General features: G+C 45.8%; 1 protein-coding gene across 2 annotated transcripts in view; it reads right to left on the reverse strand.

Moving 5' to 3' along the window:
• The window catches only part of MYO7A (myosin VIIA), a 63,366-nt gene extending 39,985 nt beyond the window's left edge, over window positions 1-23,381 (reverse strand). For both annotated transcript variants that reach the window (XM_075728041.1, XM_075728040.1), the window contains exons 1-13: window positions 23,262-23,381; window positions 22,120-22,272; window positions 15,861-16,045; window positions 14,232-14,353; window positions 12,225-12,367; window positions 12,023-12,136; window positions 11,019-11,172; window positions 10,315-10,391; window positions 9,277-9,396; window positions 7,848-7,990; window positions 7,242-7,452; window positions 6,622-6,757; window positions 6,101-6,207 (exon numbers count right to left, since the gene is read on the reverse strand). In XM_075728041.1, coding sequence (XP_075584156.1) covers window positions 6,101-6,207; window positions 6,622-6,757; window positions 7,242-7,452; window positions 7,848-7,990; window positions 9,277-9,396; window positions 10,315-10,391; window positions 11,019-11,172; window positions 12,023-12,136; window positions 12,225-12,367; window positions 14,232-14,353; window positions 15,861-16,045; window positions 22,120-22,272; window positions 23,262-23,360 — 1,764 coding nt within the window. In that variant the 5' untranslated portion in view covers window positions 23,361-23,381. The remainder of the gene's footprint in view (window positions 1-6,100; window positions 6,208-6,621; window positions 6,758-7,241; window positions 7,453-7,847; window positions 7,991-9,276; window positions 9,397-10,314; window positions 10,392-11,018; window positions 11,173-12,022; window positions 12,137-12,224; window positions 12,368-14,231; window positions 14,354-15,860; window positions 16,046-22,119; window positions 22,273-23,261) is intronic.
• Window positions 23,382-25,287: the final 1,906 nt, after the last annotated feature.

The raw sequence follows: 25,287 nt of genomic DNA on the forward strand, positions 1-25,287 counted from the left end.
CTGGCCACGCTGCTGGGGATGCAGCCCAGGATGGGGTTGGCTTGCTGGGCTGCCAGCGCACATTGCTGGCTCATGTCCAGCTTTTCATCCCCCAGCACCCCCAAGTCCTCCGCAGTGCTGCTCTCAATCTCTTCATCCCCCAACCTGTACTGATACCGGGGGTTGCCCTGTTCCCAGGTGCAGGACCTTGCACTTGGCCTTGTTGAACATAGAAGTTATTGTTGAAAATAGAAGTTATTACTGCAGATGAGGAGCATCTCTTAGCTCAAAACAGACCCAGTTCCCATAACTTGAAGAAGAAAGAGCTGAATATATTCTGCTTTTCTCCTGGCCAGACATGTCTTAGCTTTCAAACTGAGATTGTAACATCTTTGGGACACAGACTATCTCTTCACCGGTGTCCATACAGAGTCTAGCACAGAGGAGGATGTGACCTGTGTGTCACGGGGAAGGATGAGCAGATTCACAGGTGCTGTAGCCCAGATTGGGGCATTAAGTAATCACCCAGCCCGTGATTAGCATCAAAGGAAGAAAATCAGAAGAGAAAAATAAGAAAAAGAAGAGAATGACATGATTTATAGAGAAGCACCATCTCAAAAGAGAAGTTCAGAAAGATGTGCAGACCAGCATGACATTCAGACATGCTTCAGTGCCACTTCTTTCTGCCACCTCAAGCCAGTCTGGATTTAGAGGTGCAGAGATGTGTGTGGCTGCTTGTGGTAACATAAAGACAAAAGTCAAGGCAGAATATCATCATCAGGACACAAGGGGATGTTCCGCCAGCATGGGTTGCCCAAGATTCCCAGTGGCACAGCTGGAGCATCAGGACATTTTCCAGCACCTCTGTGAAGCTCTAAAGTCTCTAGGGACATATTCAGACTCCTCCCTTTGGTGTCTGGGACACATTTATGTACTTATCATGTGTTCAGGGCTGAGAAAGCAATAACCAGTTTAGCCTATCTGCACCTTGTGTGTTCAGTGGGTTAAGGTGCACACAAAATTATGTTAAGAAGAATGGTCTTAATACAGACCCAGAGTTCCAGCTAGGGCAATCACCAGGTTTTTTTTCCTTGTAACATTCAAACCAAGTGAACAGAAGCAATGAGAAAGGCAAGTATGAGGAGAAATGTCACTGAGCCAGAAATGGCAGGAGTTACTCCTGCCGTCCCTCTGCACCTTCTCCTCCCACTTTAAGGAAAAGGCTGCATGGTGCACCAGGATTACTGTGCTCAACACTAGGTCTGCCCGGGAGATGGCGACCTGCTTCAGTGGAAATGCAGAAAGATGAATTACTTAAGGTGAGTTAGGGAAGGAGAAACATGTTCCACCAGCAAGACTTTGGGGAAAGGTTCTGGGCAAAGGACTGTCCTCCCGTCTGCTTAGGATTATAGGGTCACTAAAATGGGCCATGCCAATATGACATGCTGTTTCTCAGCCTTTTTTTCTGAAGTCTGAGAAAAATGATACTTTTTGTTTATTATTTTGGTGTATGAATTGTCACTGGGGTGGCCTCCAGGTGACCACTGAAAACTGAGGTCCCCTCACAGCAGGTTCTGTAGTGACATATAGTGAAGAGACAGTCTCTCTCCTAAAGGCTGTGCAGTCTGGAAAGTGTCTTCAGATGAAAAGTTGACATGGGCTATATAACAGTGCCGAGTATCACTATTTTGAACGACACCCCTATTTTATACAACTTACTGATGTTGATATGTTTGGAAAATCGTCTTTGGCTTGTCTGTTCCATGCTTGCCTCAGTGCCTAACAAATACGATCAATTGTTATTCATTAGAAAACCTACAAAACATGAGGCTATATTATGAGAGCAAGTATGACAACAACAAAACTCATAGAAATCATGATTATTATGTCTCCCATATCCCTGTATCTCCTGTTGTTGTCTTCAGAGAAAAAGACTGGCCTGGGCATTTCTGACAGATTTTGCACAACAATTCTCTCCTGGATTTAATCCCACCATATCCTAACTCAGGAAGGTTTTTTTTTTTGTTGGTGTGTGGCATTGCTACAGCTCTAGAGCAAGGCCCAATGAGATGTTGCAATCCAGACAATTTGCAATCACGATTTGGAGGGAAAGGAGTTCAGCTCTGGAATGAATAATTTTGCGTCATTTTGGGTCAGATCCCCCTCATTGGAATTCCAAGTCCAAACACCCCAAGACACTGCAGAGGTAAGGAGGGTTGAAATTCAGCCCCATGCAAGGATTTGAATTCTGAAAGTCAGGTCTATCCAACATAATCCTCTGGCTATCAAAAGATTGTCACAGAAATGTGAGCAGAGTAGCAAAGCTAATGATGTCACAAAACCTTTAGCACACAGTATGCTACCCTATGACAAAATACGTAGCAAGAAAGGTTTGGGAAGCCATCAGAACCAGTCAAGAGATGAGATGCAACAGAAAAGACCTAAAGAAGGTGCCAAGAGCCTGTTTGGATGATCATGGCAACTGTAGATCATGGCAACTGTGTCACTGAAGGCTTGGATTTGAGCTCTCCCCTTGAACAAGACCTAACCCCTCCCCGAGAATGATGGCATTTCCAAGGAACCCAGAAATGCAGTACAGGAGTCTCTCTTCACACATGAACTGTCAACTTCCTGCCCCAAAAAGGGCAAAACAGGGCCAGATTTGCAGTTGCATGGAGGAATAATGTCCTAATGAAGCCAATGGTGGCACCATGATAAACAACAACCAAATCCCACAGATGGTCCATCTGAAGTTAATTAAAATGATTCAAATATCAGGAAAAAGCCCAAAACTTTGGCTTGGGCTGGTTCTGACTTTATCCAAACCGAGTTGCCATCATTACAAAGCTCTTCTGAGTTGAATCCTAGAAATAAATGAGTCATACACCTGCATCTATTCAACAAGCTGTAAAAATGCTCTCCGTCACATCAGTCACTTGAAATGGATCCTCTATAGATAGGGTAGGAAGAGGAATAAACTGACAAGAGCAAAGCACAATCCTTGCCAAGGAGAGGTGAATATACAACATAGGAACTCATGTATTCAGTTTACCTTTGGTGTGGGTGTGGGCGACTGGCCAAATGTGCTGGATGCATAGCCACAGAGAAACTACATGAAGCACAGGTGAAAAACAAAACAAAACAAAACAAAACAGAGACAGAGAAGAGCAAATAGTGAAAAGAAGGAATAACCGAAATGGGAGCCTGACATTGTTAGTCTTGGAGGTGCAGCTGTTAAAATATCTCACAAAGAAAATGCATTCATTCTTAGATTTTTGTCTATCATTCTTAGATTTTTGTCTATCCCCTCCTGGCTTTTCCCCTTCATCGCCATGTTCACATCCTTGAATCTGAGGGAACCGCCACTGTCCAGCTCTTGCCTCTTGGAAACAGCTCTTCTACATCTTTTAACCTCACTCATTATCCATCCAGTTTCAGCCACCCCCCACACCTCTCCCTCACACATCCCTGCTGTCCTGTGACCAGTGCTCTCAATACACAGTGGTTTGGAAGATGCCAGGGAAAAAAACAATTTTTCACAAAAATTCTAAAGAAATCCCTCCCTTTCTCCCTAATTTTAATCCAACTAATCAGATAGATAGTTTCTATGGAATTGAAATTTTTTGCAGAAGGGAAAGCCCCCTGTTTGTTTTTTCCTTCACTGGTTTCCATCCCCCACTGCTCCTTCTACATGTTCCTTGAGCAACCAGCGCTGTCAGAGCATACGGGCTGATACCTCAGAGGAACGGTGTACAATTCCCACTGAATCCATCATTTCACCTGGCACCGCTCAAAGCAATGTTCCAATTCAGCAAACACATGCAGATAAACCTCCTCTGTGATGGGCTTGCATAAGTCAGGCTGCACAGCCCCATGTGCTCCAGCAATACCCAGTTCACCACACAGCTTTCATTGTGTTAGGTCTTTCAGGGACCAAACAGCTACTACAATATTCAAATATATGCTCTCAACTAGTTTTCAGACTTCTCTGATCTGTGGCTGTCTCAAGTTTCTGGCATATAAGGATCCCATTTGCAAGACTGAATGTAAAGCAGATATGGACTTGCTTTTCATGGACTCACAAAGTCCCACAAACTCATCGATAAGCTCCTGAGGACCAAAGGTTGGAAGCTGTTGAGCAAAATGCCTCATTATTTGATTTAGCTCCTAGCAAAGCAGCCACTTGTCTCTTTTTAAGGGAAGATGTTAGATTTGATTGGCCTGGCCTGAGTGTCTCTGGAAGATTTCTCCACGGATTGTCTCACTGGTGCTCAGGGAAGGTGTGCACACTTCCAACAAGAGCCTTTGCCTCAGCTCTTTGCTACATGCAGTCAATTCCCATGACCCATGCTCACCTGCTCCTTCTTTTGGGGAATGTGTTTTAAGAAAAGGACTGCACAGGTTATTGAATTTTGGTGGAAAGCCATGTCAAAATCATCTCAGCCCCATGTTGGATCCTGCTTGCCTGAGCAGTTTTGTTTGTGCGGTGTTTAGGGGATTTGTGCTCTCCCAGTTCACACTAACATTGTGCATGATTAGGGGAGCTGGTACACAATGTTTGCTCCTCTTCCAGTTTCATGCCAGTCAAGTTACTAATTTCTCATTCAAGTAAGAAGAGCAGAGATCATTAAAGTATCAAAGCACAGGGACCACCACTCAGGACAGATTCTGAAGACGTTTAATGGAACTATAAAAGAAAAGGTTTATTTCAAAAAAAGTGCTCTGATGCTTTAAAAGGTCTCAGCTCTCGGGTCCTAGACAATGCCCAGGTGGACATCTCAATTTTGCTGTCATATACTTCCAGCTTCTTTTAAAGATGCTTGGTAGGTGTTCCCCTGAAGAAGTCTGCATGACTGTATAAACCTGAGAGCTCCCTCTCATCGATTCCCCAGAGTGCATCTCTGATCTGCCCAAACAAGCAAGAAATCACTTTCAAGGTGAACTGCAAAGCTTGCACTGAAAATAAAAAGCAGTGAGGAACAAGCAATAAAAAGCAAAGTAAATGGCAGCACTGATGCTAAGGGAGTTAGTGTCTAGTTCAGCAGGACTAACCACACCTGGCGATAGCTTGGAACCCACTGGGAGTGTCATGCCAATTGGTAGCTGAATTAGGGCTGATAAATGTTATCTTGTTCCTAATGAAGTCAAAAGGATTGATCCTTCACTCACTATCACATCATTCGCTGTTGATCATTCATTTCAGCAGAACTGAGTGGCTAAGGCTTATCAACAAGGCTTGAAAAAGTGTCTGTAGCTTATTTAAAGAAATTTCTTGGGAATTTAAACACTTCTTTCCCTTAACAGGCAAAGGAATTCAGCACTTATATCTGTTTGGCACTCCTGAAAGTCCCTAAGTCCCTTGGACCATCAGTGGCATTGGCTGGCATTTGGAAACAGGACCCCAATTTCTAAAAAAATTGGTTGCTTTGGAAAATTTTATCCCCACCCTCTGCAGTCCCATGGCTTTGCCTAGGGAAAGGCTGGGGGATTTGGCCATAGTGACCTATATGGGGTAGGAAGAGTTAAAGCAGTAACTGTGCCTTTCTCCAAAGCTTCAGTACACATGGTCTTCTCCTGCACTGAGCACGGAGTAAGCACATACCCTCCTGGAGGACTGGGATTTGGAAAGGGGAGCTTTAAAGTTCAGCTTTTGTAACTGGTGTCCACTCTCTCTGCTGTCTTAACAGTAAACCACGACTGTTGGCTGGTCCCTCCCAGTCCTGCTGTGGTGCTTAAGGAACAGCCAGATTGTCCCTTCGTTCTGCTCTGGTCTGTAATGCATAGATCTAGATCACTCAGTTGGAGGGGTTAGCTCTTTCTCTCTCAGATTTCTACAATCAATTTCTACAATTTCTACAATAAACCTTATTGTTCCCATCCCTATGCAATTTGGAGAGGAGCAATTACAGCACAAAATAATATTTGACAAACTGAATGCAGTGAACTGGGGGTGTGAGTGTGGACGTACCCATGACACCACATGAACGCTTTCTGATGGCTGGCTCACACTAACAGGTTTGAAACTCCCCAAACAGCATCAGGGCAGTGTGACTCTTTGCAAATCTTCTGCCCCTTCCAGGAACACCCCCCGTGAATAAAGATCTTCTCTCGCCTGCATTACCATTGCAACATCTGCTTGGAAGATCTGCTTGATGAATTTGTTTTTTGAGGAATGCACCAGCTGAATGATGTCTCCATGCAGCGTGTCCCTGTTTTTCTCCAAGAAACCTAGAGGAATAACGGGAAAACACATAGATCGATGGCACAGTGCAACATGGCCAGGATGTGCCCTGCAAGCAGCCTCTGGGTTGCTGGACTGCTGGCTGTTCTTGGGGAGGTAATGGGGGTAATGAGTGGGCAGAGAAAGTGGGACCAAGAGAAGTAGACAGAGGAGCATCTTGAGACTGGATCAAGGATGCGCATGGTGCAAAGCACTGCAATTCTGTCATGGGCATGCATGAGTGAAAGAGCACCAACATCTGCAGCTCATGGGCACCACTGAAGGGCCAAGTCAGTGCAGGTAGAAAAGGAGCACGCTGACACTACTATGGGCTACCATGCTGCTCTGCGCCAACGCAGCAGCAGCTCACCTTCCCCCAAGCATCCCCACACACCTGCAGTGCCCCAGGAGCTGCCCCATACCTTTTGTTTCGTAGTAAACAATTCCAGCAAAGTGGTTAATACCAAACTGTGTTTCATAGTTATTCTTCGGAGGAATATAGTTGGTGTTAAGCTTGTGCTGCGAGTTCAGCTTGTGTAACATGGTGGCATCTGTACCCTGTGCATGTAGGAAAAGATCTGACGTTTAACCAGGGTTTGTCCCATTAAAATAGTTTTCCATTCAATAGTGCATTTCTTTTTTGTCTCGGGTGACAATGTGTATTTATTTTGAGAAGAGATGTGTTGGAGGGGATATCTCAAATGCAGGAATGAAAGAAATGGATTAAATATTGCTGGTATGTTATGTTATATTCAAGATAGTGTTCCAAAGGAAGTATATTTAATATTATTTTCTCTTAAATTTTGTCAAAGGCTATTCTTGAGCCTCTTGCAGGCATATTCTTCCACCCGAAACGGTAACTTGTTTTAGGCAGGGTTATGGTACTCATGGAATAAAATGTGACAGAGCAATGAAAGCTATGAATAGGTAACCCACTGACAAATGTGTGTTTGGGGCTGATCAGCCCTCTCATAGGGTGCCAGCGTGCAAAGGGGGTAAAAAGAGGAGAGTCACCGGCAGCAGGGTTGAGCCCAAAACACACCTTGGGGAACTTGCTCTCCTCATCAATGAGGGAGATGATGTTCATGGGTTTGATGGCAATCATGTCCAAGGCATCCTGGTTATCAGTGAACTCGATGTGCTGCCAGTTGATGTTCTCCAGGTTATACTCCTCCTGCTCTAGTTTGAAGACATGGCGCACGAAGAACTGCTGCAGGTTTTCATTTGCAAAGTTAATGCAAAGCTGCTCAAAACTGTGGAGGGAAGATCAAGGAAAGGCCACTTTAGATCCACCATGGTCTATCTTTCTCCATCTCTCTCCATGCTTGAAGCAATGCTCTCAGACCATGTCAACCACTCAGTAAGGTTGCTGTTGGCTGAGAATTTCCTTATCAGTTCAGATAATCGGTTTTTCTTCCCCCCCAAAATGTTATAGCCACTATACATGTGTAGCCTAAACCAATCAGTTTAGGAAATATGTTGTCTGCTGCAACATAAAAGTGATTAGCTCTGATAATCTCTCATATAGCAAAAGGGTTGGCCCAGCCCAGTCCTGTTCATCTCAGGAGAGGTGAAAGGACTACAAGACCTTGAGCTTGGGGTGGTGAAAGAGGGTTAAGACCTCGTTCTCCTTTTATAGGCTCCATACCTGTTCACAGTGAAGTTCTCAAAGCCAAAGATGTCAAGGAGGCCGATGGATCTCCTGACACTCTTGAGTTCCTGGGAAGGAGGTCTGTAAATTGCAGCATTGATCTTCTCCACGATCCACACAAAAAGCCTCCCATAAATTCCCTGCAATATCCCAAAGATGGAGGTCACTGAGACAGGTTAGCAATTCACCCTGCTAGTCTGTGGCACCACTTCACTCATGATGGCACAGGCTCCCCTAAAGCATGGCCAGCAACTGGACAGTCCCTGAGGACACGCTCACCAACATTTATGCCAGTCTCTTGGCATGGTTTAAAGCTTCGAGGGCTGTTATGTAGATCAAGGAAAACGGACCTGAAAGCCTAGATAAAAGACAACCGAAAGCAAACCCCCAAATTTGGATAGTCCTAAATTTTGGATCTATGGGCTTGCTGTAAAGCCAGACAGTCCTTTCCTTGGTTTCTAAACATCTCTCTCTACTGGTCTGCAGAGCTGTGTTATACTGCTAGACAAGCCAAGGACATCTCGCCTGGACAAGGTGCTGACTTAAATGTCACAGTACTGGCTGAAGAGTTTGCTGATTTAATGAAGAAGTTATTGCAGCTTCAGTAATTCCAGAACTGCATGTTTTACAGTGTTATTAATTTCTTTTGCATGAGCTACAGCAGTACTATCAGGAGGGGAGCCTGATCCAAAGGCCTATCACCACTAGCAAAGTCACCGTCTGGATCTGCAGACCAGTTAGGTGTCAAATCAGCTAGCCTTATCTACTAGTCCCCCACAGATAAAGTGGAGAGCCCAAGTTGGCCAGAGTGCCCACCAAAGATCAGAGCCACATTTGCAGTGGGCCACTAATGCTTGTTTTGCAGTGGGGCTACAAACAGCACAGCAGTGGTGCACACCCACCTCATCAACCTTCATCACCGCAAAGCCTCAGGTGATGCTCTCTGTAAGTGCTGTGGTGGCTGCTGAGTTGCTCTATCCCTATTCCTGTGACAGTCGGCTTTATTTACTGCTGCAGACATGCCTAAATCCTGAAAATCAGGTGTGGGTGTTACAGGTGTTGATAGAGCTGCTCTGATTTAGAGCAGCTGAGGATCTAACCCTGGGGGTCAAGCTGGGACATTTTCCTGAAGTTGAGGTGAAATCATCTCAGAATGCTGGCTCCTTCCACAGGTCATCTTTGAGTGACAGTGTAGACAGTCTCGAGTCCAGATTGCAAATCCCCTGAACACCAGGCTATCTAGACTCCTTCTATCTCAACTCTTTGTGCATCCCAGTAAGAACATAGTTTCAAGGCCATCCGCTGATTTGAGCTCCCACAGGCACCAGGCGAAACACTTTTCCTGTGCACTGGATGCTCTCGTCTCAAAACTGGCAGATTTCTTCAGTTTATTAACAAGAACAGAAAGGAATACCCTAAGATTTACCTTTACAAAAGCGTCCCTCACATCCAGTGCTTGTTCCATGCTGAGAGGGGTGGAGACAGTCTCACCCCTGGTGATTATAGTCCGGCTGGTAAGGCAGTTCATCACATCCTGAGGGTCAACCTGGCAAAGACACCACCAAACACAGCTATTGATTTTACAACACAAGATCTCCTTAAAATGGCCTGGGCTACTGGCCTTAATGTGCATGGCCAGAGAGGAACACGGCAGCCCCCTATGGCTGGAGATAATTGACTTTTCTTAGCTGTACAGGGCAAATATCTCAAATGATGTCACACGCATTTTCAGAGAGAGTAATTAACACATTTATACAGTCTTTTACTATGGAAAGTGTTCTTGTGACTTCGTGTGACATGTTAATGAGGTGTGGGGAGAAGATGAAAAAGCAAAGCGTGCAAAGCTGTATCCTACCAGGAATAATGTAGCTCTGCATCCCCCTGACCCTTTTTCATACTTCTGAGATCAAGCCAGGGAAATGTCCACGCCCTAAAGTACAGGGAAACAGTCTGCCGACAGCTGTGGATCACACTCTGGGACCAGCAGTGCCTATGGAGATGAGATGGTGTCCCTGAGGGAGCCCTGTTACCTGCTGGGGAAGTCACTGAAGAATGCTCCCGCCACTGCATGGATGGTTTGCGTGAGGGTCATCTCACCTCACTTCAGATACACACAGTGTAAGTGACATCTCTGTCGCAGCTACTGTAATGAACTCTCTTTACACCAATGAGGGAAACACTCTATTTCAGAGACTGAACTATTTTGGATGTCCTTTTTAGGAAGACGTGTCACAAAAGTGCCTGTTTCTCTCCACTGGTGTGAAGGGGAGCTCAGGTACCCAGCTCAGATGGAGACGCCCACCTTCATGCTGCCAGTGCAGGGCAAGGTATGGCTTACCCACACCTCTTCAGCCTCCTAGAGCTGGTGGTGCAAGGAGCGCCTCGTTCAGATGAAGCTTTGCCACAATACTAGAAATATGGGAACCAGCCAGAAAGGGGAGAGCAGCGCCGCGGAGACACTGACCTCCAGCAGCGATGCCGCAGTGATTAACGATGCTGACTGAACAACCTCACAGGCATCCAGGTTGTCATAGGTCCGAGCTGGGGGAAGAAAGGCAGAGGGGTAAGGGAAAGGGTCTTCCTCCACTGCTTCCCTGTGTTGGCCAGGCAAAATCTGCCCATCAGAATGGAAAGAAAAGTTCATGCAGCTGCTGGAGTCCTGCTGTGATCTGCAAAGGTCCTGTACTCTGCTCTGCCAGCCGCCCTAAATGACTGATGGGGCAAAAACATTTCTAGCATTTAAGTGCTTTAGGCTTCTGTCTTCCAAAGAGGCTTTTTAAATCACTGTGTCATTTCTGACAGCAGGGCGGTTTGGTACCTTTACAAAGGCATATCCAATCACATAGGCACTTGTCAAACACCCCATTAGTCTCTCCTTGCAAAACCTGAGTCTACTGAACAGCCTGCGGCCATATTCAACCTCCCTACATTCAGAAAAGGTGGATGTCACTGAGCATACTGGAGTCTGGCAGCCCTGCAGAGTGGGCAGGTGGACTTATTTTTCCTTTCTTGTCCTTACACACCACAAATAAGCACCTGAGTCCCTGGCATGGCACCCTGGCAAGTGATCTGGATACAGGCCTCCATCCCTAAGCTTGGCTCCCTCTCACCATGCAGAATAAAGAGTAGAACTGCGCTGGACCACGTCCCTGTATTTTGTCCTTTTACCTTCATACTGCAGGTTCCCCATGTGCAGGATGGCAGCCAGCAGCTTGGAGATCTCCCAGTTCTCCGTGTCGGTGAACATAAGGACCTTCATTGCGGAACGGATGTTGGCGTACTCCTTGCTGTCATCTCTGCCGTCGCAGGTTGTGCAGTTACCCTGGGGAGAGGAACAGGGTGCACAGTGCATAGGGTAAAGCAGAGAGCATCTGGGTATACCCCTAAGCTATCCAGGGCTTCCCCCTAAATCAGTAGACATTTTATTTAAGGGATGAATAAGCAAAAGATGATGTTGAACCTGTGGATCTGGCTCTGCCCTTTGGTGTATACTATGATTCGGTGCTCAGCCTTGTGACCTGCACTTACTCTGCTGTCCCCAGCTACCCTGGAGTCTGGCTGCAAACAGCGGAGGAGAAAAAGCTCCCTGAGATGGGGATAAAGGGAGAGAAGGAAACATGCCGGAGGGTGCCACTGATCCAGCTAGAAAGCTGGGTCCCAGCCTTGCTGATGATGGGCCAGCCTTAATTATACCTGCTTCTACCAGCTCCTCTGGATTGTGGCACTGGTATATAGGGAGTGGGGCTGGAGATGGCTGGCTTGGTCAGACATGTGGAGCAGAGGCAGCTCAGCATCATATGCTGTTGAGAATGCTCCATGCACTTCTCCCCGTCCATCGCTGCTGCAAGAACTTTGGGTCGTATCTAACACCCTGGTTATTCCCAAACAAGTGGCCTGGGCACCAAACTCCAAAACCATCCAAACTTGTGTCCTGCTCCACAGAAAGAGTGGAAATAACCTGGTCTATACACAGGGGTTAAGGGTTTGCACTAAGACCGTGAGGCTTGCGGTGGTGGGACAAAGTCCCACCAACCGTGCGGCTAAGACTTGGTAAGGTCATAACCAGCAAAGCAGCTCTGGGCTGTGGAGGAAGCACAATTCCATTCTTTCTCCCTTGCTAGAAATCTCTCACCACATCACCCCACCAAACCTCTGCTTCGCTGCGCTCTCACCATCGCAAGGTAGTTGTAGTCTGTGGCTTTCCCAAGACCCAGCTTCTTCTTCTGCTCCATTGTCATTCCTCTCAGCATGCAGTAAAACACATGGTAATTCCTCTCGTCCTGGGCCTGTAGCAGAAGAGCAAGCATCAGCTCTGCGAGGAGAACAGCACTGAACGAGTGCCTGCTCCCACACCTTGCAGATGTATTGCCTTACCTGCCTGCAGACCCGGGACTTCTCCAGCAGGTACTGCTCAATCTTTGCCCCCTCGATGGCTCCCCTTTTGTTGAAGTGGATATCAATGTACTTCCCAAATCGGCTGGAGTTGTCGTTACGGATGGTCTTTGCATTCCCAAAAGCTGTGGGGAAGAATTGCAGTGGGTTAGAGAGGACCTGATGCAGGGAGGATCATAGATCTGGTCTCATGGGCAAAAAAAAATAATCACAAGAGCGAGGCTCAGAGGGTAAAAAGCAGCCCCAAAGCCTTTCCCTTAAGTTTGGCTGGCTCAATTTCATCTCACTGTGGGGAAACAGGATATATCACAGATGACTGTCCTCGGAAATACAGAGAGGAGCACAGAGAAGGAGGCATGGGAATGAGGTGACCTTATCCAGGAAGAAGGGCTAGGACAGCAGGATTTTGGCAGCAGCCAATGAAATACAAAAGGGTTGAGCAAGGCTGGAAGGAGGGTGCTGCAGCATGCAAGGTGACGCTGTGCGGGAAATGACAGAGCTGCCGGTGAGTGATTTGGCGACTGAGAGGGAAAGTAAAGAGCTCGTCCTTTAGGGAAACACAGAGGGACTACGCCAACCTCCAGCAGGAGACTTCTCCCTGCAAACAGACTGTGCAGAGAAAGGTACCCATGTCCATCCTTTGTGTGGGTGTGGACTGCTGGCATGAGTGCCCTGGTCAGCTCCAGGATTGCTGGCAGGTGATGGAGATGCATTTGAAATACAGAACCTCTCTTCCCCTTAATCCTAGCAGTGATGAAGTGCATGTTCAAAAACACCCTGTGTGCATGCCACGCACCGTGATGCTTTACAGCACCAATGCTCAGGCAGCCCTGCGGTGCCCTGAGAGCCTCATTGCATCTTCATGCCACAACTGAAGGAAGCTCCAGTGGAGCACAGAGAAGGAAAGCTCAGCCAGTGACTTTCTTTCCTGCTCTGCTAACATTATTCGTGGAAAGCAGTTAGGATATTCATATTTCCGTTGATTCCTAGGGGACTATTTACCTAGCAAAACACTGCTCTCTGTGAGTTGCAGGAGAAGTAAAAATAATGTTATTCTGTAAGGAAAATGCTGGTTTTCTGCATAAGAGTAAAAGGTCTATCTGGCATCATGTTGGGGTCAGAGGGTCAGATCACCTATCTAATTTACAGACATCCAATTAAAACAGTGGGGCAGATCACAGTAACAGCTTGCCAATGTACCTATTAAAGCCACGAGCTGATTCTCGTTATCTCGTTCTCTGTTGAACTGCTTTAATTTCTTTTTCTGCATTCTGCTGCCATTCACTGATCTTGGAAAGAAGAGGCGGAGTTTGCTATTGTGTATTGCCAGCACAAGGCGTTTAGACTGTGAATCTCTGGTCAAATTAATCTCATGTTTTGCTGAAACAGCAAAGAATAGGAATAGGATTTTTGCAATGACGGTCAAATAAAACAAAAAATTAGTTAGCTGAATATGCAGCATTTGCAGGATATTGGTGCTCTGCATACAGTTATAATTCCATCATTGGAAGAGGTGGTGAGATTTTTCAAAAGAGCTTTGTGTATCTGGTGATCAGCATTTTTCAAATCCCAGACTCAACAGAGAATTAGGTTAACTTCAGGTTTCTGTTTTGAAATTTTGGGGAAAAAAAGTTCTGATTTAAGTGGAAAAACCACATTTTTCAATTTTAAGTGAATCAAAAAATTGAACAATACTTCAGATCAGCTGAAATGTTTGGCTTTCAACAGTAGTTGTCAGAAATATTAATGGAAAATCTGAAAGCCCAAATCAGATAATATTTATCTTGTGAAAAATAATTTCAAATGGAAAGAAACCGAATATGCTGTTTAACAAATGTTTACATCATTGCTTTTGATATTTTAAAAAAATGTTGTCACTTTTTGAAACTCAAAATACAACAAAGGGACTTACATTTGGCCATATTTTGTGGTTCCTGAATCTGAACTTTTTTGCCAGTAAAAAAATGCCTCCATCACCTGAGGTCTCACCTTCCAAGATGGGATTTGCCTCCAGGACCTGCTGCTCAATCCAGGAGTGCTGACCGCTGATGGCTGCCAGGAACTGCAGAATCAATTTTGTGCTTTCTGTCTTCCCTGCTCCAGATTCACCGCTGCAAAGACAACAGGAATCGAGGTCAGTGAAAGCCCTGCTGCACCCCTGCTAATGTGTCTCTCTCTGTCTCCAAAGGGACCGATGTCTCTGTGCCTATCTGCTAGCACAAGCAGGACGAGGCCACTAAGGATGGGTTTCCAGCATCCCAAGGACTAGTTGTAAGAAAAATGGTAGGACACAGTACCAGACAGCTTCCAGCCAAGATCCAGATTTGTTTTCCAGTCCATTTGGCCCAAGCTATTGCTTGGGCTTGGGTCTCTCCAGCAAATACCATCATTCAATCAGTACTAAGAAGGTTAGGAAGCACTTTCAGGCAGTGCTTTTCCAGGTACGATCACCAAACTATGGGCCTGTGGTCCAGGGGCTGGCTGGTCCCATGGGGCACCTTCATCACCAGTCTTGAGCTGCCGAAATACACTAGAAGGCAGGCTGTGAAATACTGCCTTTTAGTGGCAGACACTTTCAAAGTACCCCTAGGCATGTCCTACCAAGGGGCGGGTAGGAGAGGAGAACATCATGGGGCAGGAAGCAAGAGTTACTCCCCAAAACTTTCTCTCCACTGAAAGATAACTTCTGTTATCTTGCAATGGCACAAGAGGAAGGGCTGGGCAGAAATCCCTTGGTGTGAGTCTATGGCCTATCTGATATATGGGGTAGCCAGTATAAATGATTGAAATGGACCTTCCTGGTGTTCAGTAACCAGTCCTGGCCCCATGGCCAAATTGCCTCATTTCTCAGGGTTGGCTGGCCACTGGCGCACTGCATCATGCCTGGCCTTGACTCCTCTCTGGGCTGCATACGATGCTTTTTTAGCCCTGCAAGGTAATCATTACCACATGGTCTTTTCAGTCCCACATATCTGAAATACTGTGCATGGGGTGCTCCAGAGAAATGTTTTTGTGCAAGAAAATTAGGGTAGGCATGCCTTAGATGAAGATGGTGTCCTGAAAGCATACAGGACTGTTTGAGGGTTCTAAACTTAATAGAATAGTGTTGGAGGGCTGAGGGAACCAAGTCTGGTTCATACCACCATTTGGGACAGATACTGGAGTGAACTATGCCCATAACTGGGACCAGGCACTTCTTGGACCCCAAGGTTGACCAGTCTGGAGTGGAGCCATGCAGGAAGACACCAGCTCAGCAGTGTGAACACCCACAGGTCCAGTGATCAGGCTTGTCCCTGGCCCTTCCTAGTGCAGAATGTTTAGATCTTTGCATCTTTGATGTCTGTAGGAGTATTGGGTTTAAACTTAAAGGAGGAGATTAAAGTTGAATATGAGATTTATTGGGTTGTAAGATAAGTACCAAAGGATCGATAAAGCATCTTTACTAGGAACAGTGACTGCAAACAAAGACCACCTGTGCACTGGGAATATGTGGATGGAAGATCTAATAGGTCATTCAGATTTCTGAATGTGTTTAGTAAGCTGTTCCCTATCAACCACATTGCAGGTGCTCAGCATCTGTTTTCAGGATATGGCCCATTTGGAAATTCACCAGCTCACCTTATGATACAACACTGATCCTTGTTGTTGCGCTGCATGTTGAAGTAGCAGTTGTCAGCAATTGCGAAGATGTGTGGTGGCATCTCACCAATCTTTTTGTTGGTGTACAGGCGTATCTGCTCAGGTGAGTAGATGGGTAGGAGCTGGTAGGGGTTTACTGCCACCAGTATTGAACCAGTGTATGTCTGGAGGAGAAGCACATGAAGGTTTATGGGGACAGTGAGATGTGGCTGAGAGGCTTTGACAGCTTGGATGGAATGTGGAGGCCAGAAAAATCAAGGTTTTTCGAAAGCTGGATGAAAGATGATGGTCAAGCCAAAGATGCTTGCAGGGTGGAGCCTGGAGCAAAATTGGAGCAAAAGTCCCAAACTATCTAAATCAGTTCATACTCAGCCTTGCTCATGCACAACACGGATTCAAGCCTTAATTCATGTTTTGGATGCTCCTCAGTTAAGACTCAGAGTTTCAAGTCAAGCTCATATTTGCAAAAATATCACCAGAGCCAGCACATATCCATACATATTTATTGCATTGCACAAATTATGAGAAACTAGAGATGAAAGGGACCTGGAGACCATTGCCCTGTCTCAAAGCAGGACCAGCTGGATCCAAACTATTCCTGACAGATGTCTGTTTAACCTGTTTTTAAAAATCCACAACAGAGCTGCTAAGCATCCCTCTGCAATACATTATTCTCTACCATCTCTGCCTAACCAAGCCTCTCCATGCTGCAATTTAAACATTGTCCCGTGCACATGGATATGGCCCACACAGTCCTGACATATCCCTTCTCAGCTATTTCTGAGTAATTTTTGGAAATGGCCTTTTGTCCATCCCATGCTCTCTGTGGTACTCGAGTGAGCAAAGCTGTCCTGGGCCTTGGGCAGCAAACCCATTTGTGGTGTCTTGCTCTTTCATTTCTGCCCTTCCAGAAGCCATTTCTCTCAAGCCTCTCACCAAAGGACTCATGACCTTGGGCATCTCGCTCAGATGCAGCTCTGAGGTTAGGAGGTTTGGCCACATCCCAAGCTCAAGGCAGAGAATAAGGATCTCCTTCCCCAACTTCAGCTGTCTAAAAGTTAGTGTCTAGAGAGAGTGAGTCAACAGGGCTTCATCTTGGGCTAGCCAAAGAGCATGAGATGAAGGTTAGTTTCACTCCATGACTTTAAAGGACCTGAATCACCTACTCTAGGTTAACTTTGGGAAACTAAAGTTACAAGATTAATCCCACCTTTCTTTCCTGGTGGGACTAGCTGTGAAAGTGCCCCCACTGCTACATATATTCTTTTCAGGAGAAAAAAAGTAATTTCAGCAAAAAATAATCCTTATGGGGTTTTATCTGTGTGGCCTAAACCTGACAGTAAGCCTTTGGCACAAAGCAGCAAAGTGGCACAGGCAAAGATGCTTGTGAACTGAGAAGAAAACCTCTCTGTGCTCTGCTGGCTGCTCCTCTTTTTGTGCATATTGTAAACTGGCTGATGAACAAAACAAGTCTGAGCTGTTCCTCATTTCTGAAGGCAGCAAAACAACTACCACTGCTGGGGAGAGGAGAGGAAAGGGAGACCTCGAGACACAACCTGGCAGCTCCAGGTCGAGTTTCTCCCATCAAGCCCAGTTTCCCTCAGTCATGATGGAAAGAGTGTGAGTGCAGTGAGATGATAATTTGTTTGCCACCATCTACACAACTCTTCCCACCAGCTCAGGCTTGCTGAAAGGCAGCCAGTAGGTGGCAATTGTGTCCTATAGCAGGGATGGTGAAAGCCCTTAGGGACTCATCACTTTCTAACCTCATGGCCAACACCAGAGAGCAACTTTCTGTTCAGTCCCAGGTGAGGTTTGAATTTACAGTGGTAATTGAGAAAGGATACAATAGTCTTCCCTGTAAAAGGCAGTTACGTGCCAGTAAAGGAAAAAAGCTCTTTAAGCTCAAGAACAAAGTTGTCACAAATCCAAAGGGTAGAAATTGGCTGTGAAATCATACAGACTGGACGTTAGAAGAAGGCATTGAAATAGGGGAGCAGTAAATTCCCAGAACAGCCTTCTACAGGGACAGAGCAGGTAACCTTAGTGCTCAGAGAAGGAGTGAGCTCAATTTCTGAATAGTATTACGTCACCAAGATCCCCAGTGAACCCCAAGTCTCCTTCCAGTCCTGGGTCAAATACTTGGAAGACTGTTTTCCTCTTCATAATTTATTACCAGGTTAATTTTAGGGACATTTCTAATCTTCCTTGAGCCTTTTTTCAAAAAGGCTTGACCCTCTGCAGAGGGCTGAAATCCCTGTGTTTCAACCATGCTGGTCTGCCCTGCCCCAAATGCAGCCAGTGAGACTTTTAAAGGAGTTAACCATTAGTTGCAGGAATGCTTTCTGGATGCTCTCACTGACCCTTCCCTTGTGATCCACAAAACACTTTGTCAGCATGAACTCTTCTACTATTGCTTGTTTTTGTAGGTCATTCCTAGTTGAAAAATACAATTTGCCCAGTTCTCACAGTTGACGGCATGCAAAACTTTGTCCATTTTGCTGGTGAGGGGCCAAAGGGCACCTCCGAGGAAATATTATCTCTCTGGTTTCTATTGCTGGGTGAGGGCAAAGCCCTCCTGTCTTGGGAAAATAAAGCTTTACTGATAGGCACAGGCTGTGCCGTAGCTGACCACAGGAACCACATCTCAGAGCAAATTCATTACTGCCTGCATGACCTACCTTTTAACTAACCCTAAACAAATCCTTTCTGAGCCTGCTTCCCTCGTGCCCCATGGCTGACTTCATCTGGATTTTTATGGGGTTAAAGCTCTACCAAACACTACTGCATTTTGGCAATCCTTAGAGAGCAGCAGCAGGCATTGGTTTCGTCTCCAGTTAGAGAGATTTAACCTTACTCATGAGTCCAAATTCCCCACCAGACACTCTTGCTATTCAGCATGATTTCTCTTAGTGCATGAAAGCCAAACCATGGACAACAAGCCCTTGTTGAACTTTTTCTCATTTTGCTGCAGAAGTTTCTTTCCTTCAAGCTGAGGTCATTACTGAGAAGCACTTACAGCTTTAACCCCATTCACAGGTTGGGGACTTTCCAGCTCTGGGAAGGTGTCACAACTTCATCATGAGCATCAAGCTCTGCGGCAAAGGGGATGGTGCTCTCAGTGCATATGTGAAGCAGCAGCAATGTTGGAGCAAAGTAAATGAGAATGCCACAATGGTGAACAGAAACAAGTGATCCAGCAGAAGGCATGACAGCGATTGCAACTGACAGCTCCAAGAGTCATACTTACCCTCCCGCCGCAGTTTGTCTTACGAGTAAAATGTGAGAGAGGAGAAAAAGGAAAATTACATTTTATTAGAGCAGAATTACACCCTCCACAAAGCTAAGGAGATGAAGAAACAAGAGGGACTGAAGTCCCATTGGAAAAGTCACCCTTTACTCAGCAGGCTCAGAAATCCTTTCAAGCAGTGAAGGTAAAGTCACACTGAGCTTCACCATCTTTAACTAACGTGAATTATATCCCAGAAAAAAACACCTCAGGGGACTGGGTATCCCCTATCCACATGGTATCCATACAATATCTCGGCTTTGCAAAACCACCATCAATATTTACCACATTCGACACAAATCTACTCCTCCTAGTGCCACCACTCTTAAAAGATGAGATCTAAAGTTGAGATCCTGAGCCTCCAACAACACATGTGTAGACAGAGGTCATTTACGTGCCCCTCTGTCAAGCTATGTCTTCTATGTCATTTTGAGAGTGTCGTTCTGATTTTGAGAGTGCACTAATTGCTGTGTTGTGCCCAGGATTGTGGGCTGGCCCTCCAAAGCCATTAGTGGTGTGGAGCAATCAAGGCACTACTAGTAACCTGGAACCTCTGTGATGCAAATCCCTTTGTGGGATGTGGCCACCCCTTACGCAGCAGCTCTGTAGGACACATGGCTCTGTCACCATCAGACCTGAAGAACTTGTAGAGAAACCACATGGTTACTGAGTCACTTCAGCCCAAATCACCACCTATGTGCACCTCCAGGTTAAAAGCTGCCCTTTACATTAGCCCTTATTAGTATGATGCTGCCAAACAATGCTCTGCCCTGTGCTTGTTTGTGTTCATAATCTCCCTGGATGCCTGTGAATAGCTTGGTGACAGAGCTCAGAGGCAGAGCTTTTGTGAATGACCTGGGTGTATTCACGGGCAATCTGATATTGCACACTGTCCTGGTTTCGGCTGGGATAGAGTTAATTTTCTTCCTAGCAGCAGGCATAGTGCTGTGTTTTGGATTTAGTAGGAGAAGAATGTTGATAACATGCTGATGTTTTTAGTTGTTGCTGAATACTGCTTATGCTAGTCAAGGACTTTTTTCAGCTTCCCATGCTCTGCCAGGCGCACAAGAAACTGGGAGGGGGCACAGCCAGAATAGTTGATCCAAACTGACCAAAGGGCTATTCCATACCATATGACGTCATGCTCAGTATAGAAACTGGGGGGGGGTGGCCAGGGAGCAGCGATCGCTGCTCGGGAACTGTCTGGGTATCGGTCGGCGGGTGGTGAGTAATTGCATTGTGCATCACTTGCTTCGTGTATCATTGTTATTATTATCATTATTATACTGTTACTATTAGCATTACTATTTTACTTTATTTCAATTATTAAACTGTTCTTATCTCAACCCAGGAGTGTTTCTCACTCTTACTCCTCCGATTCTCTCCCCCATCCCATCGGGGTAGGGGGAGTGAGCGAGCGGCTGCGTGGTGCTTAGTTGCTGGCTGGGGCTAAACCACGACACGCACATGAAATCTTATCTGAGGATCTCTGTTCACTTAGTGAGGCAACAAGCACTTGCCCAATAGCACAGGGACCCAAGGAGAGACACATGGACACTGCTGAAAAAATAGCCAACATGATCCCAACTTTCTCAAGAGAGCAAGAGAGAGCTGCGGGAATCCACTTGGTACCACTGGCAGGGTGCCCACAAGCAGGAGAAAAAGAAGGGGCAATGCTCAATGGATAAATACATGTTCCCTGAATGAGCCAATCAGCTACAAATTACTGGCTATCTGTACTTCCTGGGTGGCACTCAGGTTGCTTGAATGTAGTTGTCCACATGAGTACTACATCTAACCTTGAAGATGGACATGCTGTGAGCTGGAGGAGCTTGGACTCTAGACCTCCAACCTGAACTTTCCTTTCAGCATAAACTCTTCTATGATACCCAAGCTCCAGCCAGCTCTAAGCAATCACCTCATACAACAGGCACATGTGTTTGCACAGCTGAAAGGCAGTCTTGGCTCTGTTGGCTCTATTGATATCTCTGGTGACTGCCATGGGTGCCTAGCGCACATGCAGACACCACCTCAATTTGGCCTGCTAACTGTTGCTAGTTTATCATTATAAATGACTGTGGCTCCCTGAAGAGCTCCAGGGAGTAACTCAGTTCATCTAACATATGAATCATTTTCTGGTCATGCCTTTTTCTCTAAACTGACAATACAGGGGACCTAGCCATCATGCACAACAAATAAGGTGCCTTGGTGAGAGATGAATTTAGGGGTCTCTATTTTCCTCCAAGCTTTCAGGAATTAGGGGTGCCTTTTCAGCAGCCCTATCCCCTTCCTCTAGGATTGAAATCCACCTCTGAAAGAAGAGATGGATATCTTCCAGAGTTGAGGGCAGGGGGCTGTCAACTATATGAACAGCCTATGTAACAGAGTGGTGTGCTCTCCATCACTGCACAGCTCTAATCCGAAACCATCCTTTCAAAAGGCACTGGACATCAAGCAGAACAAGCAGACTTGATAGGTAAAATCCTGGATATGCTCTGCTAGCTTATGCTGTCTGGGAAGTCAGACTGTACTGCAATTCCCTCTGGCCTGAAAATCTAGTAGTCTCTAGAGCCTTTTAAAAATTAGATTCCCAGGTGGCTTTGAAAAGGCCTTCAAAGGCACAGCGGGCACTTACCTGAGTATCTGAAAACTGTAGGATTTGAAAGCAGTACCAAATTTTCCATATCTGCATAAGCTCTTTGAGTACATTAACTAGTGGCAAACACACACACTCCTCACTTCTGCCCCAAGAATGTGCACCAGACTACACAGCATATACCGCACTGATAAAACCACCACAGAGACTTGAATGCTGACTCTTGTCCTGCTGGGGAGGTGGCCTTTGCGATGCTCAGTTCAATCAGGGTTTCCCACATGTGGGTGCCCTAGAGCTACGGAGAGCGGGGGATGCAGTGCAGAGCAAGAGGTGGAGGTGGGGAGGACACTCACATAGATGAGGTGCTCCCGATAGCGGATCAGCAGGTTCCTGAGGATTCCCGCCTCGTTCAGGTCCCCCAGGCGGATCATGTCCTCCACTCCATGGATGGAGGTGGGGTGCATGGGTTTGATGTGGCTGGCATTCTGCGGGGAAATCCAGTGTTCCTGGGAAGAGAGCAGAGAAAGATAAATGAAATTAGTTACTACTGGGGTGGAAGAACATACACGGGACAGCATTAGCACACAGGCCACAGCTTCTATTCCTGGTACATGGCAGTGATTAATTTGAAAGATTCCTAGCAGAAGAAGGGAAACATCTTTTGGTTTACTGGAGCAGCAAGAGACATGAGACACGAGCCATCCTGGCAGAAGCATCATCCAGGGCAGCATGGACATCCAGAACATAAGGGGTGTTTTTAACAAAACAGGTTTGTACTTCCCTTCACACAACTACATTTTTGCATCACTGGTTAACTCTGCCACAAAATACTGTTGAGCAGAGAAAAGATGATTTAGAAGAGGAGAGATGCACAGGGGTGGCAAAAATCGCACTTTTATTGGCAGAGTGTCATTTAGAGTCATCACTTCTAAAGGGCTCCAAAAGCCACGACAAATTGGACACAAGTGCCCTGCTGAACCAAGTCTCTTTCTGCCATCCTTGAAGGGAATGAGAGCATTCAAAATTATCTCAGTCTGGAAAAAAAATTATGAAGGACAGAGAACCTCTTCTGGTCACCCTCTGCTTGTCATATAGATGTTCCTTTAAAACAGCCACCACTGCACAGAAGTAGAGGTGGGAAACTGAAGGAGAACAAGTGTTTGGGCACATCCTGTATTGGTAGGAGGTCAGGAAGGATGGGATAACAGCAGGGAACAGCAGGTCAAGGTATGTTTGCTCAAAGCACTATGTAAATGTGCTTTGGAGGCCTCTGTTGTCATTATATTCATGAAGCTTCTCAACTTTTCACTCCCAGTACTGCCACAAAAGTAGGGACACAACATTATCTTGTCCTTACAAATAGAAAACTATGGCACATTTGATTCCCAAGGACATATGAGAAGCCTGTGACAAAGTCGGTCATCATGACCCTATACCCCTGGCCTAGCCAGGCCCATATTGCTGAAGAAAGGTCATCACAACCTTTTGTACGTACATTGCCTTCGTCATCCACAACCTGTATCTGTCCAGAGTCACATAGTTTAACCACCGCTCCAATGGGGACATCGAATTCCCGTCCGGTTTTGAGGTCCATCCACACATAATCCCCCTGGAACCAAAGAGAGGACAGTTACGCCCCGGGCTGCAGAAGGTTCAGCATCCTTTGGGATACAAGAAGCTGATGTTTTGGACCCAAATCATTGGTACAAGTCAAATTACTTCCCTTGTAAACCACAAACCATCCCTTTTTCACAGATGCCCAGGAAACCCCCTGCAAGGTAATAGCAGCAGGGCATGCTCCACAAACCATACACCCACTGCACTATCTCTCCATTTCATGAGTTTGTGAGTGGTTGTTGGTCACAGACTGCATCCAGCAAGCAGGTTACAGAGCAGTGATACAGGCAGAAAAACCCACCGAGGTAGAGGTTTCCCTCTGTGCAATGTATCAGCTTAGAAAGTCACTCTTAGGAGATGGTTTTGAGCTCTGGAAAGCCTTGTCTGGAGGCTTGTGGCACATTTTTTCCTTGCAGATAACCACTATCAAATATACATTCCCCTATCTTGGAGACTGGTGAAATGACTAAAGAAGGGTTAAGAACATACCAGAGAGGTAGATATATATACTTCTTCAGGAGGTCTCCCAGCTACAGAGATTTGTAGGTGGGCTTTTTGCGTTTAATACTTCTCAAGAGGATTTTATCTACTGTGAGCATGTCCAGTTGCTTCCTGAAGCTGTGCAAAGTTTTAGCAACCACAGTCTCAGAGGAGGAGTTTAGCTACAACTGTCATGAAAAGCTGTGTCCTTTTGCATGTTTCAAATCCGTCACCTCTTTCATTTGAGACATCTTTGTTTTCGTTTTGGAAGACACAGCAAGCAGTTGACCCCTATCCACTCACTCCATGTCACTGGTGATCCTGTAGACCTCTTGTCAGTCCTGCTGGGCAGGGACTATCTGCTCATCAGCTCTGTGGATATTAAATTACTCGAATGCAAAAAGGCTTTTAAAGAAGCTGTTTTCCTCAATACAAAAGCAAACCCCCAGATAACCCAAAACTAAACTTCTAAGTGGGACCCACACTCTTTGAAGCAAGGCAGAATTATTTCCACCCCTAATCTCAATGTGAAGAGGTACTAAAATTGGGAGCCACCTAGTTAAAGTATTGTCAGGCACGTTTGCATCAAGCAAATAAATGTACTTTTTCACGCATCTGAGTTTAATATTGTGAACTTGTAGCCCCACCTAATGCCGCATTCCTGGAGGCCAGCTCCACTTGTACCTATTAAGCACAATGCAAATGCAATATCTACCTTCTGAAGTCCTGAAAAAATGCTGGGAGAAGGGAAAGTGAAAAATAGGAGAGATCACTTTGCATGTGCTCTGATATAACCCTTTTTCTGAGCATCTACTATTGACCATTTCTGTGGAGAGGGTATTTCTAGATTTGGTTTGACCCAATGGGCTGATGAACAAACTTCAGCTCCACTCTGGGCAGTGGGAACTGGAGGCATCCAGCAATATAAAACACAGTGAAACGTTCACCATCCAAGTCATCGCTCACCAGGACTTCTGAGAGATGCTAACCTGTGAGGGCCACAGGGATGTAAGGCTCCACCCAGGGACCCACGGGTGGAGAAACGCTACACACAAGGAGTCGCCAGCCATTTCGTGGTAGACTCCACCCTTGGCAGCTGCTTGCGAGGTTTCACCTAGGATCTCAACACAGTCATCCTGCTTATGTGGAGCTGAGGATCCAGCCCTTAGTTTGGGATTTCTTTTCCTCAGAGGGTTGTGCTACAGCACTGTTATAAGTATCTTTATCCAGCTCATAAAAATATAATACTCAGATCCTTTTTTCATTAACTGCCTTACCCTGGTATCTCATAACTCAGTTAAAAAGGAAAAAAACAACTAATGAATGCAGTAAGTCATGCACAGATATATTATAAATCCACCTATATTAATATTTATTTCTTAGCTCCTTTGATCCAAGACTCTCAAAGCATTTCAGTGTTCAGC

Source organism: Pelecanus crispus, chromosome 1 (assembly GCF_030463565.1).
Source record: "Pelecanus crispus isolate bPelCri1 chromosome 1, bPelCri1.pri, whole genome shotgun sequence".
Taxonomy (NCBI): domain Eukaryota; kingdom Metazoa; phylum Chordata; class Aves; order Pelecaniformes; family Pelecanidae; genus Pelecanus; species Pelecanus crispus.